This window comes from Salarias fasciatus, chromosome 6, assembly GCF_902148845.1.
Source record: "Salarias fasciatus chromosome 6, fSalaFa1.1, whole genome shotgun sequence".
Lineage (NCBI taxonomy): Eukaryota > Metazoa > Chordata > Actinopteri > Blenniiformes > Blenniidae > Salarias > Salarias fasciatus.
Window position 1 is genome coordinate 13,361,095 of NC_043750.1, and position 21,864 is coordinate 13,382,958.

A 21,864-nucleotide genomic window follows, 5' to 3' on the forward strand; every position below is an offset into this window, starting at 1 on the left:
ATCAAAGTTTTTATAAAAGCATCCCCCACTCATAATCACTAAAATGGAATTTAGTTCAACCTGCAGCAGATTCAGGATCACACACCTCTGCAAGGCTGTCATACAAACACAATCAGTGTTAATACACTCCCAAACTTTAAATTGCTTTCTGGAAAACATCCCTTTTTTTTTCTGATGAAACGGGCTTTTTGTTGTGTCCTTTGGGATTCCGTTTCATTCCTGCTTGTGGAATAACATTTTGATTAGAGAGCCCGGGGCAGCCGGGATCATTTCCTTTCCAGCTCCCTCATATCTTCGAGCGGAGAAAAAAGCAGGAGTACAGAGCGGGAGAATTAACCTGGCTCTCTGATAGCTTGCTCTGCTCGGGAATAATATTCTTGCGGCTAACGGCCGACTCTCCGTGTGACATTTTCGACAAATCAGACTTCGCGGCTGACTTGAATGCTGAATGAACTCCACGGGCCGCCGACAACATTCTATCTCGGCGCGTCTCCTCCTCTCTAACCTCCGGGCCACGAGGATCTAAAAGTCCTCTCAACATCCTGCCTGACCCTATCGACCTACTCTGACTGTCGCCTTGGTAACGGAAAGATGAGCTGGGGGGGGGGCGCTGAGAGGCGGGACGACTCAGACGACGACCATGGGAGGCCATCAATCAACGAGGCTGATGCTCAGGTGTGGCTCGGCCGCCTGCGAATACTGAAAGGCTTTCTATTACTAAGTAAGTTGAAGTGAATTATGTTTCAATATGCCAAGGACACGGCTCCGTCTCCCAGCTGGTCTCGTGCGCTTCACACAAAGCTCGTAAAACTGAGGAGCTCGAGAAAAAAAAAAAAAAAAAAAAAAGTACAGCAGAGTTTTAACTTGAGTTGGAAAAAAAAAATATCCAGCGGCAATAACAACGTAGCGAGCCACTGGAGAGCATGTCTGATGCACCGACCGACGCGGCTCCAAGAGGAACCCGTGACCCTCGGCTGCATAATGCAGCGTGTTCCTCCAGCCGGAGCACAGCTCCCGCATGCTGAAGGTGAGCGAACGTTTAGCCAAGGCGAACCAGTGTGTGTTAGCTGTTATTTCTATATGCAACATGAACATGGAGGGGGGGGGCTGTCAATGAACCTATTGGCCTCATGTCACCAATCTGCAAGGTTTTACAAGGTTTTTCTGTCTTTCTTTTGGAATACATTTATTGTTTATTTTGTTGAAAATGTGGGAGGTGCATTATGGTGGTTATACAAACGTACCAGAGTGTTGCTTTGAGACGATTATATGAAGAATTACAAACAGAAAGTGATGAAATAGACATTTCTCCATGGTCACAGCACACGGCAGTGACAGCTGTCCTTTCATAGAAAGTCACTCTTTGAATAAAAAAGAAAAAAAAAAGCATCCTGAATGTTAGAACGTGAGAAACAGAGTTTTTGCCTTTTTTTTTTTTATGTTAGTTTAAGTCAGTTCACCATAAGATAATCTGATGGAGAACAAACTGCTCTTAGTTTGCTTTGCATGATCTGGAACACATTCCTGACATCTCATAAAGGATGTGTTAAATGGGAAGTGTGTGTTATTATGTTATTTCAGACTAAACCTCATAGAATAGTCGATAAGCTTCCACGGACATGTGGTGTGCTCGAGTGTGACTGTGTGCAATAGCAGTTTTTCCCCGTTCTTCTATATGCAAACCGTTAGTAGATCATGCGCATGGTGGCGGGTAATTTACGAGATGACATGTAAACGCTGTCACTGTAAAGCCTTTTGTTGCCTTGAATCTGCAGCAAACCTCGTCTCTAACGCATAAAAAAAATGACAACTTGTCTCCTGACTTTCATTCACAACAAGAACAAGTGAGGATGAAAACATTATAAAGCCGGTGAAACCGTCCCTCTGCAGAGTGACACCAAAGCTTCCAGCTGTGACACACTTATAAAACCCGCGTTTCATCAGTTCAGTGCGAGTGCACAGCACACTCTGCCCCACTTCCACTCGGTCTTCACAGCCAGCTCAGCGTGAAGGAGGCGGCTCTCCATCTCCAGCGGGGAGGACAGGTAGGAGATGAGGGGAAAAGGCCTCCAAACATGTGTGATTAAACCCTAATGTGATGCACAGTCAGGATTTGTCACGGACTGGTTAGACGAGCCGGGACGAGGAGGTTGTGGGAGCTCACCAGGCACTCCAGCAGCCGGGCGGGACGAGATATGATGATGAAGAGCTTTTTGACAAGCTCAATGACGAAGGTCAGCTCTGAACTCTCGGAGCGCTCGTACGCCTGACGGAGAAGGACACAGGGAGACAGATGGGGTCAGTTTGTGCGGCGTGAAGGTGACGGCCGTCACTTCGGATGTTCTCCGGCACGCACACACACGGCGTCGTGCACTCACGTCGTGCAGCAGCTTCTCCAGGTTTTCCTGCAGCTCGCAGAAGTAGACGGTGGTGATGAGGCCCTCGCGGGATTTGGTCAGGCAGTCTCGGGACAGCTCGGCGATCTGATGGTGGATGAAGCTCAGGACCCCGTCGGCCAGCGGCAGAACCATCTCCGGAGAGTAGTTCTGGATGAACTCTGCCAACCTCTCCTCCATCTGAGCCGTGGCCTAATCGGGGGTTTAATGGTGGTAAAAATCAATCAGAGGAGGATATTACCATCACTTGTCACAGACTTCAATGCACAGATCGGGACGTGATCTGAATCCTGAGTCACAGATTCTCTGGTAGATAGCTCAAAGGACCTGCACACCTTTCATTTAAACCTTTCAGAAGGGTTGTTTTTTTCATGAGGACACCTTACTGTCAGTGTCTGATCTGTTAAAAGCAGGAATTTTACAGCATTACGGTTTAAGACTCCGGCTATCAAACCCTCACAACTTCAAGTGGCACCTCAGTGCAAGTTACGTATAGATGTATAACTCAATGTAGTTTTTATTTTTCACTGAGATATTTTATTGGGAGTAATATTTCAGTCATGCTTTGTTTATGTGTCAGTTGCATTTGCGGCTACATGTGGTAAATGATGGTCCTTTTAGTGGCAAGACTGCACTGTTGTGTTTGTACGTTTGCATGTAGTGTGCAGCAAACAGCTGTGCAAGTTTTAAAAAAAACTAAATATCATTTGAAAACATTCATGTTTTTGGGAGGAACATTGCAAATGAGCAACAAAATTAAAAATATAGTCAAATGCATTGAAATTGTTCTTTTTTAGACCATGAATATGCATAAAAGACTTAAAACATCTTCTACAGCTTGTTTTAAAACAGAACATGACAATGCATCCTCCGCTTAGTTTCCTTTAAACACTTGTTTCCTGTTGAACTTTTGAAGCAGATAATTCTCCTTGTAAAGCCTGTGAGAGCGCAGCCATGTTGAAATTGTGTTCAGCATCCCGGGTCGTGTACGTGGGATGACTTATTAGTTCTGCTTCACAATGCATCACTGGGAATAGATAAACTGAGTGTGTGTGTGTGTGTGTGTGTGTGTGGTGTTTAACACCTCTCTGCGCACCTTGATCATATAAAAAGCAGTGGCTCTCTGACCCAGAGTCATGTATTCATGTTCCAAGTAATAAAAAATGAAGATTCAATTTAAAACATGGGCTGTAGCAACATTACAAATTAGTCTGGAGCAACATATTGTCTAATTGAGTTTTTTATGAGCATAATCAGCTGGATCATTTAGGACGGGACTGACCCTCTGAGAGTTGCTGCACACAGCAGTGTCAACAGAATAACACGATACGCGCGGCAAATGAAATGTCAAGCGACTACTGACTCTGACTGGAGTGTTATCTTTATTCTGGAGGTCAGAGGAGAGTCATAAGCCTCAATCAGAGTAACAAGTTGCAGAAGGATCAAGGGAGCCAATCCCGTCTTCAGCAGCAATAGACCGTGAACACATAATCCACTATTTACCAAACACTATCAGGAAATGTGTCCAGAATCAACAAAGCTGGAATCTGAAAGAATAGCATTGATACAAATCTTTATTTCTGCTTCATTCAAATTCAGACACTGGTTCTAAAATACAAATTTAATCTACCAGATATTTGCTCTGATAGCGTGTGAAAGAGGTCATCCAGTAATTGCTTGATCCTCAGCTCCCTTTGTGTCCAAAGGTTAAAGAGTTCTTGATCAGGGAACAATAAAACGCCCTTGACAGTCAGGGAAGCAGTTTGCACTGTGCTGATTCTATCATGTCACCAACCATTCAAAATGTTTTCAGGGCTTTTAAGATATTTTATTTGAAAAACAGCCTTAAGGAGTAAGATAGCAGACAGAGACATGTTACCACTGAAAACTGAAGTCCTATGAAATTCTTTGAAAGGTTATAGACATTAATGAGATTTTGATAAAACCAGGATATGAGACATTTTGAACATTCATTGCACCCGGTTGCTTTCAGAGCAGGTGCATGATGGTCCTCCTGTAACAGCTCCCGTAGTGCGAGGGGTGGTAGCCTCACACATCCTGACTCAGATAACAGCGTGTTTCTGCAACTTCATGCTTCAGGAGAACGGTTTGACACCTACAGGTGTTGCTTCAGGCTCCTCCAGATCACAATGTCCAAAAGTCGGATATTTTCGCGCAGCACACTGCGACTGACGTAGCCTCAAACACCCTGCCTCATGCTCCAGCTCACCACAGCCATTCAACTACTCACGCAGAAAGAGTTTGCCGGCACCTGCCTAATTCCCAGGCTGCAGCGAAAACCTTTTCACTTTCACGAGAACCGTCTGATGTGCTGCACACCTGGAGTCTCCCTCTCACAAAGGCACTCTCGAAAAACGCCAACGCTGTTCTTTGTTCTTGTAGTTTTTCGCGCTGGATCCCGGCGGAGCTCCGCAGCCAGATGTCTCATGCGTGCGCGCAACAACAAGCGCGCACGCAACATAAGCTTCCACTTCAAAAAGAAAGTGTGAAGGGAAGATGCAGACTTCACACAGAGCAGTCCGAGTGGACATCCTGTTCTACAGAGAGCGACAGGAGAGAGTTTAACAGAGACTTCATGTCTCAGATGAGAGACGGGAAACTATCTGGGAAGTGAGCTACACTTTTCAGGATTTTCAGCAATTCCCTGATATTTTTACAGTCTGCAAAGAATATCATCAGTCAAATGCAGGTTTATACACAAAAATACAATAATAATTCAATGCAATATACCTTTTTACATTTGAGCCACATTTCCCAGTCTGACTGAACACTGCGCTTCATTGTAAAGCACTCCACAGTACTCAGACAGAGCACTATAAACTAGCCGTTGATTATCTTTCTGACATTTAACACCAATGTTAGAGATGTCAGTGAGATAACGATTCATAATTATATGTAATAAAAGTGTGATACGAGCTTTATGACTACAGCCAGAGCAGTTTGTAATGGCGAGATGCAATAAATGGTTATCTGGTGCTGCTGCTGTGACACACGGCAAATGGACCATAAATCAGACCCGGCTTAATGAGTGGAAGTGACATAAAAAAATATAAAAATAAAAATGCAAGTCTTTTAATAGAAGAAAAACTGACTGTATAAATGCTTCTTTTTTTTGTTGGCATCTTGCTCTGATATTAAAACAAACTGAACATAAAAATCAAATCAAATCTCCTTCAGGTTTAAGGAGATTTTTATTCATTTACGTATTTATGCAGCATCGTTGCGTTTAGTGCATTTATATAAGTAACGACAGTGCGATGTTGGTACCTGGAGGAGCCACTGCTGGTCTAACCAGTTATGCACTTTCAACACATAAGTGAATTTACTAAATTTGGTCATGACGCTATTTACATGGTTTGCGTTTGGTGCTAAAAATACATTACTGGATAGGCTCTGCTTGCTTCTTCATTTTTTGCTGGCTGTACATCTCGAAGTTTCCTCCACTCAAAATAATAACGTCAACAAACACAACGAAACCTTTCATCTCAGCGCAGAGTAACCAGTGAAATACCGTAATTTACTCTGCATACAAGTAATTCTGCAGAGTGCAAAGCATTCTTTTGAAAGACCAATTTGGTCAAACTGCTGCCTTAACTCGATGTTTGTTTCTATCATTATGCCATTCCTACCACTTCACACAGCTCTTATGCAAAATTCAACTTTGACTTTCAAGATTTAAAACAGGAGTCCCGTTATCATCCTAATATACCGTCTGAAGATTAAAAGCAGATTTCAGCATCTTTACTCTTTTATAAATGTTTTTCCTCTGCTGTCTGAACTTATCTTTTTGCTGTGCATGTAAAAAAACATTATTCCTGCAAATAATGAGTCACTTTCAGTGAAAGAATATACAATGAGCTGTAAATGTAGCTCCGAGGTGACTGTTGCTGTTATGCATAATGTCTGTGTGTGTTTGTGGAGAGACAGTTCACACACTTGTGTATTTGTTTGTGCGAGCCTGACCTTGGGGAAGCGCTCCTTGTAGACATGGTTCATCATCACTATTTCATTGTCATAGCAGGATGGAGAGCGCCCGGGGCTGAGGAGAGACAAACACACAGAGCAGGAGTGTAATATAAAACACCGACAGAGAAAAATCAGAGAAGGCACGGCCGGGCAAAACAGAGCGAGGGGAGGCGACCCGGAGCGAGGCAATTCTCTGTTTCTCAGATGAATGAAGGTATAGCTCGCTTCCCTCCGTGTCCGTCTTGTTGGTGTGTTATGCTAATGGCCTGATCAGAAATTCACCACACTCGGTTCCTCTAATGGAACAAGCATCTTCGTGCACGCCATCTCCTCCACCTCGATCCACCCAGGCCCCGACACACACATCACAAACATTTACACCATCACAGCCACACCTGTCTATTCCGCCACACATGTAGGAGGAAGTTAAAGTGATGTGTGGCCTCGACAAAGCACAAAATAAAATACTTTCACCGACTTATCCTTTTGCCGATATCCACATTTACAAAAGCAATTTCTGAAAAGACGGTTGCGGGCAAACACGTTATAGCGCTGCTTCACAGAACACTGCAGTGATATGAATAGTGATAATGAAACATGTCAAGGTACACAACAGAAGCATTGTGTGCGCTGAACCCACCAGATATTATCTAGGCCAGCGACTGCTGAGAAGCTTAATATGGAGACTGAATACTGATAGCGAATGATGTGTCGTATGTAGTTAGGGCGAGCTGCATCCAGAGGGGAGGCTATAATAGGTGTGGCTGGAAGGAGTGTACACCAGAGGCTTCTGCTAATAGAGAAACTGCAGCACTCTGGAGAGGCTGAAGGGTTTCAGGAGGAGGTGGATACTGATATTATCAACTAACCCTGAAAAAAATAGGCCAGTATAGTATTGTTTACACTTTTATGTATCGATTTAACCCATAAAAACATAACATCAAGTCGAGAAGATACGGGTTCTTAGATTCATCGGGGCGCTATCCATCTTCTGCACTTGCTTTATTAAAGTCAGGACCGCAGGGAACAGAGCCTGTCTCAGCGAGTTCAAGCCAAAATGGTGGGAAAATGCCGGGTGGTCACTGAGTATCACCAAAATGATACCAAAATGAAAAAGCTTGCGTTTGGATCACGGCAGAACGCCGAAGTACCTGGAGAAAGCTGATGCAAGCACAGGGAGACCATGCAAACTCCACCCAGGAAGCCATCAGGTTCCAACTGGGAACTTTTTGCATGTGAGGCAGAAGTGCAATTGAAATCAGAAATATTTTCGTTTCTGGGGATTTTTTTTTAGCTTTACTCGACAGGTGACGTGTCCAGAGTTTCCGTCACTCTCGTGTCTTTGCAGTCAGCTGGGATCAGCAGCGTCCACTCACACACTTAAAGCAGTAAAGCAGATGGATGGATGCATTTCCCTGTTTGCGTTTGTCACACGACCTGAATTAAACTTGACAGGTTTTTTTAGTCATCTTTTGGATATCTGGATTGTGAACTGCTAAATGTTATTTTATTGGATAACTACCCTCATAACGGGCAGTGCAGCGGCTTATCAGGCTGAGTGTATTTTGTTAAATTCACCAATGTAAACATCAATGACAGCCTGGCTCAGCAGATGTTGTTTGGTCTGCGGGTTTTATATAGTATTAGAACAAATGCGATGTTCATTCCAGTCTATTTTATATCCCTCCTCCTGCCAACCGAGCTCAATAAAATGTTAATCACAGACACGATTTCTCAGAGATTGATCATCATCCATGTAACTGAACCTACTTAGGAATTTTACTGAAACTGCTTTTTGTCTCCACACATGGACAGGTTGAGTTGGGGATTGAACCGTTGACTTACAAAGGAGGCCACTAAACCAAATGAGCCACAGCTGCCTCACTTTAACAACATGCAGTGAGTGAATAGCACCCACATTTGAATAATGTCAATTTGATATTAAATACAGGTAAAAAGCAAACAGAAAAAAGGAGTCTCTTCTTTTCGAATGGTTGCTACAGTGAGTAAGACCCTGATGGACCTGCAGAAAATGAATCACACAAGATTAGTGCTCTAAATAAAGAATCGAGGGCCCTTTGCAGCTCTTCATTACAAAAGGAAGTTTATCCAGTACACTAATGAAAATGCTGCTTTCATAAACTTGAAGCACTGCTAAATGTCCTTTTATAGCAGCCTGGCATGTTGAATCCTGGTTCCTTTTGTTTAATTTCATGGACCAGATAATCTCTCGAATTCATGTATTTTTAACAAATTGGAGCTATCACAACATAATTTCAAGTGTGTGTGAAAAGCTAAATGTTTAGTTAAAGCTGAGGCAGTGGCTACATCCTGCAGCTTAAAAAAAAAACAAAAAAAAAACAGCACATACAGCGTGTCCTCGCATGACTCCTGCTCTGCATTTATAAAAATAAGCTGTATCAAAGTGGGACGGATGCCTGGAGGTGGGAGCTCCTCATCTGGCTGGGCCTGATTTTGCCCGTGACCCGCCGCGCTCTCACCTGAGGCTTCGGGATCGGGGGCGGACGTGCGGCGAGCGCCGCCCCCCGTCGTCGTCCGTGATGCTCTCTGTGCTGCCAAAGTGCTTGGACAGGAAGTGCAGCTCATCCATGGTCGGCTGAAAGGGCAGCTGGTGCAGGCGCTCCTGGGACGAGCTGGATGACTGGAGAGAGAGAGGGCGAGGGAGAGAGAGAGAGACATGAAAGAGAGGAGAGGTTAAAAACTGAAACGTGCTTTGTTTGATTTTTGTTTTTAAAAGCCTTTGTACGAGCTGCAACATCAATAGTGCGAAAATAGATATTCAGTCATGGAGAAGGGAAGAGAAGAGAGGAGAAGAGAAGAGAACAAGGTGTACTATGATTTGAGGGGGTGGAAAGAAACAAAGAAGCAAATAAGTTGAAAGGAACGAAAAGAGAGGTGGAGATTCTAGGAAAAATATCCAGAAGGAGTTAAGTGTAGGAGGGCAAAGCAGAACATTGTGGACTGAAAAACAGAAGAAAAAGAGACTACAGGGACTGAAGGAGTCACCCCAAGTGAAAGTTGACTGCTGCTTTAAGCGTTTGATGTCTTTGGGGGGGCAATAACAGCGGCTCTACTTGGTCCGAAACAAAAGATTTTTCTTCGGCGCAGGAGGGAAAAAGCCAGCCTGGATCAATGAGGGGCTTAATGAACACATCTCCCAACGGGGCACCGCGGCTGGCTTCGGTCACCCAATGATTTCCGTCTATAAAAATCCGTTAGAAACTCCATTCAAGTCTTAGCTAGTGGCAAGCTGCACAGAAACACTAAAAAGAGGATGTGCATTCAGTTTGCACACGTTTGGACTCTTCTATTGAGCCGGACTTAAAACCTTCTGAAATAAACTGCATACTAATGAAAGCTAATACTGTTATTGCTGTTTCCTTGGAAATGGAACAGATTGTGAGATTATGTTCTAAACGCCTTTTCTTTCACTTTTCCCTAAAGTGGAAATTTAAATTAAGACAAAGTAACAACGGGGATCGTTGTTGACAGCGTCTTCTTGTTTTCAGTTGAAGAGAGCTCTAGTGGGACTCCTCTGTTACTGTGGTTAATTTGTGGTAATGTTAATGCTGCTCTGCTAAAAATGGCGCCCACCAATCAGGGGTCCCTCGAGTAGCAGGTCTTGGTCTGCTGACAAACAAACTGCAGTGTGGCTTCTTCAGAGAAGTGAGAACAAAACGAGAACAAAGAACTCTGAACCGACGAAACATCGGACATGACAGCAGCAAGGATTTCATTCCACGATATATATTTTTTTTCTCAATCCCTAAATGGTCTGAAATCATCCTAATTAACACAAAATCATCATGACTGCACGTTATTTGAGAGGCTGTGCAGCTTTTCAAGCATTCTCAAACTATAATTTCATCAATAAATAATATATTTTCATTTGTTCTAAAAAAAAAAAAAACTGACATTATGAAGTGATTTTTTTCTTCCTATATCCCCAGTGTCAATTCTCTTTGTGAATACAGAATAAATATATATTTTTTCAAACCTACAGTTAACACAGATCAGCGCATTTTAACTAGTTGGTAACTTGAATCAAATTAAACTTTAATATGATGGTAATCTGACAGCTCTGGTGTGAAACTGCAATGTTGTGGTGACACGGCGTCAAGCGAGCACAATCTGCTGCTGATCAATGGATGTCAAAGAAAGAAGAAGAAAAAAAAAACAGGCGCTGGAATTGGGATGCTCTGACACACTGCAGTCCCCTTTAATCGCACTTCGTGCACTCCACTTTCAAGTGTTTGCATCCCTGACTGTTTCAGCAGCTTTGCTGCATAAATTTAGCTCCCATCTACGTCTTTATATAGAAAACTCCTCCTTACACGTACACACACACTCACACACACACACACATCTCTTCCTTTCATCTGCCCTATTCAGTATGCAAGGGTCCTGCTGTAACTAATGAAGCGAGTAACAGTCCATGTATGAACCAGCAGAGCACTGCAGAGCTGATGGGATGGGGCTGTGATGAAGGTGGAGGAGAGTACAGACAGACAGGGGAACCTTCTTCAATCTCATCCACCTGTAAATAGATGAATGGCTCACCGAATGGGCGCGTGTGTCTGTATACGTACGGCTGCGACGGGAGTTGATGAAAGAGATGATGTGTGAAAGGCAGAGGAGGCGCGGTGTTAGTGGTTGAGCTCGGCATGCGCGGAGTGGATTATGAGTCAACACCTCCACCTGAGCATCATACATATTAAGGTCCATTCCTCAAAAGGAGTATTTACCAAATGGTCCTTGGCAGGGCTCATTTTTTTCTGAGTAGCCTCTTATACCGCAAACATCTCGCACCCAGACAAAAGTGAAGGCTGCCGTCGCATCTCTGTTTGCATCAAATCATCTTTCATTTCCACCTACACTCTCTTGTATTCGTCTCCGTAGTCCCTCTTTATTATCCCCCACTGTGGAAACCGCGATGGACTGAGAATTAGTTACTGGAGCAGATCGCAACTGCAAGGCAAGAAATGCACACTGGGTACGTTTTCGATTCAATCGTCCCTGCTCCACATTTTCCAGAAAGTCATCAGTCGAGAAGCTGCAGATAAATCAGGTCGATCATATCTTAGCAACTGATTAGTTATTTTTAGTGCTGGTTTACATGTGCTGCACGTTCTTTCCCCCCCCTCAAAAGTTTCAAGATAATCGTCTCAGACTCACAACAGCGAGTACAAAGTCGAAAAAAGGCAGGGGTGTGTGAGTTAGTGTATGCAGGGTATATTAGCTGCAGCAGGGGCTTGTGAAACATTTCAAAGCAAAACAGAACAAAACTAAAGCAACTACAGAGCAGGAATTCACCGACCCCACAGCTGCCAGACAACACAAGGAATCACTTTTTTCCATTCGATACATATTCATGCACAAGAGACAAAACCCACATCATCAATTACACAGCAGATGAAAAATGTGAAATTCAGCTGTATTGTGCGTGATCACTTTATGACTTACAGGCGGATGAAAGACTAAAAAGAAGACACTCGCTCGAGATTCCCTCTATTTAATGTCTTTGTGGAAACACTGGATGAACAACACTGAAAGTTTTTGACGATAAAAATATGAAACCTATGAAAATGTTTTAAACTCCCATACAAACTCAACGTTTTATTTCAGGACACTCGTGCAGCTCATACAGCAACACCGTGATATCTAGTTTACAGCCACGAGCTTTGTAATACAAGGACACGTTCAAACATCCTCAAAGAGGATAAAAGCATCGCGGCAGCTGCAGAGAATTCAAACAAACAGACGCTGGAAAGTTGTAACAGTCAAGTTTTTCTGTATGATTGATTCTTTTTTCCCCACTTGAAAGGAGAACTCAGAAAACATACGCATTTTCCTCACTGCATTCACATAGTTCTATACAACATGCGCTGAATATGAGTGTCCTTGAGTCAGTATTCAAGGGTACTTGAGCTGCATCGACCACGACTTGCCGTTATTGGTCGTCTCCCTCACATGACGGCGAAAGCCTTTGTTGTCTATAAATGGTAGATCATCTGTGCCTGTATAGTGCTTTTAAAACTTTGTATGGATAAATTGATTGATAATTTGCCTCCTGCACTTGTTTCCATACATGGACACCCATCACAGCACGGAGGCCCAGCTGCTTTATGGAAACACTCGAATATTGATCGGAATATCAACTCAATGACCTACATTTCAATAATCTGAGTGCAGCGGCTGAAACATGCTTATATCCGAATCCAATCTACTGCGGAAATGATATGATGAAAAATCACTGCGTGATCTCAGTGTGAAAAAAAGGATAAGAAGCTATTAAAAATGGGCCATTGTTTAAAGAAAAATAAGTGTTTTGGATATAACATGAAATCAAATCAGCCTCTTTTCCCCTTAAACGAACAGTACTCTCTCACCTACTAGAACAATACTGTTAATATGGTAGATTAAATCGTATCACTGCACTGCTGGACTTTGTTGTGTGTGACATGAAGGGTGTGATAAAGTCAGTCATGGATGCCATATTCACTAAGGAACATCAACCCTGAAATGAGCAATTAATCTTCTATAGTGTGAGTGACTTTCTAACATATGTTCTATGCATCATATTGAGGCTTCTCCGTTACAGATTATTCAATGCATCGTTTCATAGTAGTAGATTTTCAGGACGATTTTCCACTAACAAAAAAGTTTTGAGGTAAAAATAGCTAAATCTGAGCACCTTTCTTCAATTTTACACCTGTCAACATAATTTGCTCAAAACAATTTAAATCTAAATGTGTTAGTTTATGTCTTAAAAGTAAGAAAAACAAGTCTCTCCATAGTTCAATAACTTGGTAGGATTGAAGTGGTTAAATATATGAGAACATAACACTCACAGGTGGAAGCAGGCACATTTGTTAAGAACAAATCAACTTCACCGATAGTGTCCACACAGAGGAAGAACATCTTATAGCTATTACAGTGATTAATGACCAAAAAGTAACCTGTGCATTTCCATCTTATCTCCAACCACTGGGACTTCGTCCACCCTTTGAGTTGAATCTTTTCTAAAGGTCTCAGGCATCGAGGTATCAGGCAAGAAAGTAACAGCAAAGAGTAAAGAAAGAGGAAAATATAAAACTAGCAGGACATAAACAACACTGGGTTCAAAACACCCAATAAAATGAGTGAACACAAGCATCAGTATTGTGTTGTGTTATGTTGTGTGTTGTGTGTGACAGCTGTGAGGATGTTCCGACCATGCAGACTTCATCTTTTGGTTTTTAACGTACCGTTGAGCTGGGCGTATTGGTGCCATATCCTGAGGAAGGCAGGGAGGCCAAAGACCATCTTCGACCATCAGCCCTGAGAAAGGAGAGGAAGTCGGGGGTAAAACAGACGCATACGTTCGAAGAAATCTTCATTTATTTTAACAGCCAAAACTCAAATCTCAATTCAATTCAATGTCAAGTTTCTCTGAACAGCACATTTGTCAAATCACAGCAATTCCGCCGTGTTCATTTTGTTTCAATCTATCCAATTACACACGTGCTTCTTTTCTCGCTCTCCTTCCTGAGGCCTCGTTCAGCAAACCCCTCGTCTGACACTTTCTCCTGAGCGGCTGATGAGGGATATGCATTTGGGCGAAGTCTCGTCGCCTCGCCTGGCTCATCCCGGCCCGGAGTGGCACCTGCCACGGCGACGCAGCGGGAGCAGCCGGGGACAGACACGGGACGAGAGCAGGAGATTTCATCCTGCGTACGTCTGAGACTGCGTGGGAGTGTTCCCTCAAGGCTTCCACTGTGTGTTCGTGAGCAAAAATACTCCTTGCAACAATTTCGCTCGACTCAACTGTTCTTGCGCTGGCGCATGTGTGACTTATCGTGTGAAACAAGGAGGGATGCCAACCTTCGGGAGGAGGCGAAGGAGAAGTGGGCCGGTCCGCTTGGCGAGAAGTTGCGCGGGCTGTCCAACGGACTGCTTCCTGTTGAAATCCATATGGAGAGAGGAGCACAGAAAACAGACGATCAGTGCTGGTATTCAGATCGGACAATGAAGCAAAACCGTCAGTGAGTATGAAAGTGAGCCTGTCTTTTGAGGAAAGGATTTCGGGAACGCTCAGCACCGTTCGATGGCATAAGCCCACGAGCAGAACTGATGTAAACATCAGATGTGTTTATTCACTGTAACACCTACTTTTGTGACACCTACAGAAAATGTACATCTCAGCCCTGATCCATCTGCTCGCAGCTCCGTGCCGCAGCGTTCTGGTGAATAAGCGCTCATTTGGGTTGGATGCTGGATGTTGTGTTGATCATTTGGTGCCAGGAGCTTAACGAGAAAGTGTGTCAACCTTTGTGAGGGAAGTGTCATAAACCAGTGTAACAAACAAGTATTTAAAAGAAATGTTGGGCTGGAAGGATACAAGTGATCTTTAGGACAAGCATTAACTTTGAACTCGTTTCTGATTGGTGAACAATAGAACAGTTACAGTTAAAAGGTATTATGTTGTTTCTTCAGCTAAATACTATTTTTTTGAGCCTCAAAACAAAATCCCTTCAAACCTTCGTCCCGGCAGATTCTCTCATCTATGACCAACAGAAAATATGCAGCAATGAGCCGGTTGCATTTCATAGGAAGGTCAAAAAACATCATTTTGTTGGCCTCACTATTCAAAATAAAGCAAAAGAAGACAGAAATGGTGTTGGTACTGACCTATGTGACCAGGCAGTGGCGAGTGCGGCCTTGGCAGGGTGGGCGATGTGCTGGTCAAGATGAGGCTTTTCCGGTTACTGGTTCTGCAACTGGAACATGAAAAAAAACAAAAGTTCAGTATTTCTCTTTACTGCATCAATAAAAAGTGTTGACAGATGACTCGGAGACCCCCGGTTTAATAAACACACCCTTTTGGGCCACGTGCCGACCTGTTACACTCCGTAAACATGGAATAAAACATGTTTCTGCTTTTCACCGTATGGACAGGATGTCCCTGTGTTTGTGTGCACATGTGTGAGGACGTAATACAGGATTTTATTGACATCAGCCCATCCAGCGGGGAGAGCAACAAAGCAACAAAGATTTTTTAATTTCCTCTCGGTCCATCCCCACGACGGCTGCTGCCATAGAACATAATGGCACAGGTGATTGAGGGACGGAGGGAAGACGGAGAGCACCGCGGAGGATAGGTACACCTCGTAATGAATTACTGAATCATAAAGACTGCTGCTGCCGCCGGTATCGCCACTGGATGTGTCACTGAACAATTTGAAGGAGAACACACAGAAGATGAAGCACAGGTTATTGTCTTACGTAACCACTCATGAAGTGGGAAGTAGATGCTTTTTTTTTTTTCCTTTCAGGTGTTGTTTCCATTTGTGTATTGGGTTTGTTCACAGGCCGTCGCATGTCTACGTGTGTGCTTCACTGGAGTGCCTGTCAGACCAGATTTTGCAGAGCAGAACCACATCTGACAAACAGTTTGCTTCACGTTGCATCAGCCAACATGCTGCTCTGCATCTGTGCAGGAAGTGGACAAAAAAAAATCACAGCGCTCGCACACCAAAATAAAAAAATAAATAAAAATAAATAAAAAGCATGGTCTCACAGAAAGACACTAGTTATTTGATGCATCTTAAATAACACACAAGCCCTGTATCTATTATCTATATCCCTGTCTTGCAGAGCTCCCACACCCTCCCTTATCTTTCCTTCTTTTTGATGCGAGTCTTCAGCAGTTGCTTCTAGCACTCCGAGACATCAAACCCCTGGCAGGATTTTTATCGGTGGCAGTGCGCCTCTGTGGGCGCCAGCTGAGGGAGAGCTTGTACTCAACCTTGCAGAACAGAGAAGGAGCATATTGAAATATTTAAGGGAAATGCATTAGCTTTGGACAGAAGGCTGGAAGTGGCTTAACACAGCCCTCCGCTTCAGCTCTCAGAAAATGAGAGCAGAGCGGCGGGGAAGGGGGAAGGGTGACGGAAGTGAGATGAAAAACGACGCAAAGGTGTAGAAAGTCAAATAAACACAGTTATTTTCTCACTTTTCCTCATCCTTAGTTGAGCTTTAGAAGCTGACGTTCATTTTTGCTCGTCTCTAACCTGTGGTCTCCAGGAAAGGAGGGAAAAAAAAAACAGTCACATTTTCATTACTGCTCTTTCTCAATCAAAAGCTGAGTCACTTCAGCATAGCCTGCACCAGCTTCACTCCACAGCATATTCTTAGCTTTTGATTCATGATTCATTGCACCTACAGAACTCTCGTATACCAGCCAGCCGTCAAATGGCAGTGATTCACTTTCAGGTGAAGTATCTAAACACGTCTTGGAGGGAAGGAGATTGAATATTTGCTGCCTGGCTCCTGTGGCTTTTCCCTTTCTCTCAGTTATTCTCAATTACAAGCAAATGTCGTTAACGTCTTTTGATGATACATCACTCGTGTGCTTCTCCTTCATTTCTTCCATTTTTCCCCACAATCTGCTTTTTTTCTTTTTTCTTTTTTTGCTCATCATGAATTCTCGTTTCCCCAAATTAACTCTCTAAATGATGAATAATTGATCAGTGTGAAGTCAAGAAAACTGATTCTTTCATTCTAAGTCCCCTTTAAAGCATTATACACTCGACTGGATGATTAAAGACAGAAACGGAATGAGAACCCACTAAAAGGAAAAGCAATCTAATCTTCCCAAGAAGCCAGAAGTCCTTCTGCTTTACAGCATTGTTATCCTAAATGAATGCAGCAAAAGGGCATCTTGCCCAAAGCAATTGTACTGTAAAAAGGGTTAAATAGGGCCTCTGCTCTTTATTCTGTATTCCAGCTGCCAGTCACACACATAAAGGTCACACTGAGAGCTCTGTTACTTGATTTCTGCTGAAACTGTAAAGAGCACATACGACAGACACAGCAGGAGTGCGGGTGGAAACATCACTCCGCTGGTGGTCATATACTGGATCTGCTATTTTCTCCAGCCAGTTGTGTTTTTTGCAAAGAATCATATCCTCAGTCTGCCTTCAGACTCCTGTTTGACTCAGCAGTTTAAAAAAGTGAATTTGCCGAGAGCGCCTGCTTCAAAACAAGCATGACCGCATTATTTTAGACAGCGTATCCCAGTCCGAGCATGAAAAGAATGAGAATTATACCACTCGACAGAGAGCAGTGTAACTGCTGGCTGTTGGTTTGTGTGGTTGTTTAAAGAAGTCTGAGGAGAAGCATCACTTTTATCTTTTATTATATTGAAACTGGTTAGAAAAGTCTTTTTCTCTCAGGCTTATCTCACAAACCAAACATCACTAAAAAGTGATGGATGGGCCTGAATTCATTGAATGAGACTGCACACTTGTATAAAAGCATTATATAAGCTATGCATCTTCACTCATTCAAGTTTCCCTGTCAAAATGTCCCTTTGTTGAAAGTGTTAGTGTAAAGTTCAGGAGGTTCAGTGTGTAGAACCTGCCATGTCACATCCTCCTCCTAGATGGGAGATCGAACCACCAACTAAGAAACATCATGTTGCTTTTTCTTTAATGTCGTTCCAGAGAGCTGCAACAGCCTCAAAGTGGACAAACCAGGAAATACAGCAATGACATTTGCAGCCCTACTTTGGTTCGAGAGCAATAAAACTCAGAAATTCACAGAAAGCTGAATAAAACAGTGTTTCCACTCACATCCTTCTTCGGCTAAGCAGAGATGGGGAAAGACAGCTTATTTAAACTGCAGGTAACATTAATCTCGCTCGTCCAATCGTCCTGCATGTCTGGCGCCGAAATCCCTTCTTGATTATTAGCAGCAGTCGGTCAGTGGAGATTAGAGGAGCTATAGGGGGCTGTCAGGGCTTCTGACCAGTGTGCTACAGATTCACTTGACTGGGAGTGCAAAGTAGATAAGAGCAAGGTGGGGGGGGGGGTTGATGGTGGTGGAGGGAATATGTGTGTGAATGTGACTTTAAATCACTCTGTCACGGTTGTGGCTGTGCAGTCTGGGCTCATCCTCATCCAATCTGGCTAAGAAGGTGAGCATGTGTGCGTGTGGGGCCGGGTGTGCGGTGAATTGAAATAGAAACAGTTTGTATGCAATATGCTGTCATCCTTGAATCATAAATCCAAAGCTGCCTCAGTTTGGTGGTCAAGTACCGACACGTTGTCAACTGCACGGCACCGTGCGCTACCTTCTCTGCATTCTGACAGATGGTGGTATTTGGACGTATTCAGTCATGCACTTGTGCATAAACGTATTTTAAATTCCACAGTAACCCGGGGCTCCACTCAAAACAGGTCACGTTCCTTTGAAATATGCAAGCCAATTAGGTTCATCAAGAACAAAATTTCTCTGTCCATTATGAACTGATCAAGAAGAGGAAAAGATGAATTGCAAATGAGAGAGGGGGGAAAAGCACATTGTTACCATGGCAACGCATCGAGAGTCGCACTCATAAAAAGCGAACAGTGACATCTCCGACTGCTTCCTGCTCTACCCCAAGCACACGGCAAGAAACAGACAAGTTGTGTCAAACAAACAATGAAGGTGAGGAGCAGACTGCACGGGCTCAGATCTGCAGCCAGGAAAAACCACAAAAAAAAACAAAAAAACTGATAATGTGATCTCATCCTGCAGCGAACCACAATACTGTGAGTCAGAGTCTGTTGACCAAGCCAATGAGGGTTTGTGCATGTGTGTGTGTGTTTTGATACGAATGCCCGTCCTATAATCCATCATAATCCAATGTGTAATCCATCACCCGGGCTCAATCTGAGTGTGACAGAGGAGTAGCGTTGAGGTGTGTGGTGCTGTCATTCACACACACACAATGATTCACTGGGGTCAATGGTGCATGCTGGTATTGTGTGGGCCTCTGTTGACGGCCGCGGGAGCCGGCGGGTGACACGGCTTTCTAATACGTGTGTTGGTGTCGGCCTGTCAAAAGATGCAAAGCAGATATGTGCTTTTTGCGTTGCAGGCGTCTGCATCCAGGTGGCCTTGAAAAGACTTCACCAAAACAGCAATGGGGGAGAAAAGAGAATGGGTTCAGAGTGGGCAGATATGAGAGCGTTAACAACTAAATGCAGATATTCTACAGATCATTCCCAGACGACACAACAGATCAAATATCTCCATCATGTCCGGCTCATCTTCAAAACCGCTTTACCTAACTTCATCCGTGCGGCGAGTTCTCTTCTTTTCCTTCTTATGTTAATGTTTGTGTGTCTCAGACTGGACGGTTAGGAACATCGGGGCAAAGTTAAACATTCAACAGGTCCATGCCGTCATTCAACACTATAAACAGTCAACACCATGTATACATAGCTGCTTTCACAGCGTCACTAAGAGACGGAGTTACTGCTCATGAATGTACGACTGCACAACACGCTGAAGTTGACACAGATGGCTGAACTGGCCGTTAATGTGAAATCATTTACATTTTTTGTGTTTTGTTTTTTACCGACGTGATCACAGCAACAACGCTGACCACTAAATCTTCATTATTATTCTGAGACTAAATGTAACAAAATCTCCCGGAGGCCTTACAAGAAGGGGACAAATGGGTGCACGGCCCTACAGCATTAAAAGGTGCACAGCGTTATCTACAGGCTAAAATAACGTTACATAATCTGAACAGGGAGGATGACAATCAAGGACATGAGCAATGACAACCGCTGCACTCGGGGCTTTCCTGAGATTTACTTGTTATTTTGACTCACTGAATCAGAAAAATCATCATCATCAGGTTTATGGAAGCAAAACGGGTGAAATTCTGGACTTGAACATGGCAATATATGACCATACTATATCATAAAACTTCATCAAACTTTAATATAAAATTGGATTGTGTATGAACTCACATCATGGTATATCTAGAAATAGACGGGGTCAGGGCCTTATTCAGAGACACCTGTCAGCTGTGGGATTCAGATCTGAGAACCTCCGGTCCAAAGTCCGCTTCTTTAACCTCTAGGTCACCACTGTCTATGTATATAACACAAATGTCTCCAGTTTTCAATACAATAGGTATTGAAATCAATTTGCTACTGACACTTCAAGCACAGTAATACTTACAGATGTATATATAAATGTAATGTGTGTCAATTCAACAAGTCTACAAACTGCAAATGAGGTCAAAATCTTGCTCTCAGTGATAGTGTTAGCTGTGAAAGAAACACTGAAGTCGTCCAGCAGACAGAAGCTGGCAAACACAGAGGACCATTTACCAACTAAAAGGAGCTGACAGAAACTAGACAGAGTTAAATGACAGTAAGTAACATGACACATGACTCCAGGACGTGTAAGGAAGCCACTGTGTGTGAACACAGTAAATAACAGGACTTCATTAGAACACATTGTTATGTAAGTTATCAGCGTGGTGTTGAAAGCCTGTCCAAACAATGAGGTCATACTACAGACACACAATAACTGTTTCTGATACCGATGGCCTACGCAGACAACTAATAACATTTTTTGATAGTTTATATGTTGTCTATTCACACCTAGTAATCACATCCAATCAATGTAGCACTCAGTAATATACTAAATTCTTATCATAACAAGAAAAATAAATTAAGAGATGAACCTAAATCCAACTACATCATATCTCACTGCCAGTGAGCGTAATCACAGTAAAAAATGAGGAAACTCCCACAAAATATCAGACAAACAACCTGCAAGCATGTCAATATGACGGCTCTGTTGCTGCCACCATAACTGCAAAAAAACCAAAAACGACACTGTAACAGCCGCTAGCCCAGTGTCCCGCTTTTCCAACCACCCAAACCAACAGCTGTCATTGGTTGTGAGGCTCCACCGCTGTAGGGTCAAAGGTTAAATCTGTGGTAATGACTCGTACAGAAGCTTTGATGTGCAATTATCCCCCCACAGGCCTCTGGCTGGCACCAGGCCATTAGTTCCCCACACGCACACACACAATATGAATGGACACACACACACACACACACACACTCTGAGGCAAGCACAGGGTCAGACCCCTCACGCTGGCCCAAAACTGTCAGAAAGGGTCGACAATCAGAACACCAATAACCATGACGCCAACAATAACAAACGGACAGAAGCTATGAAAACGACATTTTTAATGCCCGAGCTGTAAGGACTCTCCACACGAGGCAACGGTGGCACACAAAAGAATTAGCACATTTTCTGTGTAATGGTTGTCTCTGAAGGGCAATTTGGGTTAATTAAAATTCCTGACTTCACTTACGAGAGCACAGAGGTAATGATTGAGAACACACAACATGGCGACAATAAATTTGGTGGCAACTAAGATTTTTGATGAGGATGATGATGGAAATTTATTTTGAGACATGTAGATCACATCCAAATATCTAAAAAAAATGCTATGTAGATATGTATATATACAATTGAATAAATACGTCATGTATAATTGCATCCCATTTTGTTACAGCTGTAGTGTATGTAGGCACACTCATACAACGCATGCTCACGTGACAAAAAAAAAGGAAAAAAGGAAAACAAAAAAAGACTTGTCTTCATTTGAATCAGTATC

The 21,864-nt window shown here is 43.2% G+C and overlaps 1 protein-coding gene across 3 annotated transcripts in view; it reads right to left on the minus strand.

Moving 5' to 3' along the window:
• mast1a (microtubule associated serine/threonine kinase 1a) overlaps positions 1 to 21,864 on the minus strand; it is an 86,142-nt gene that overhangs the window by 30,172 nt on the left and 34,106 nt on the right. For all 3 annotated transcript variants that reach the window (XM_030092875.1, XM_030092873.1, XM_030092876.1), the window contains 7 exons: positions 15,075 to 15,163; positions 14,268 to 14,343; positions 13,652 to 13,724; positions 8,885 to 9,045; positions 6,381 to 6,456; positions 2,379 to 2,588; positions 2,165 to 2,266 (listed from right to left, as the gene is read on the minus strand). In XM_030092875.1, the coding sequence (XP_029948735.1) occupies positions 2,165 to 2,266; positions 2,379 to 2,588; positions 6,381 to 6,456; positions 8,885 to 9,045; positions 13,652 to 13,724; positions 14,268 to 14,343; positions 15,075 to 15,163 (787 nt within the window). The remainder of the gene's footprint in view (positions 1 to 2,164; positions 2,267 to 2,378; positions 2,589 to 6,380; positions 6,457 to 8,884; positions 9,046 to 13,651; positions 13,725 to 14,267; positions 14,344 to 15,074; positions 15,164 to 21,864) is intronic.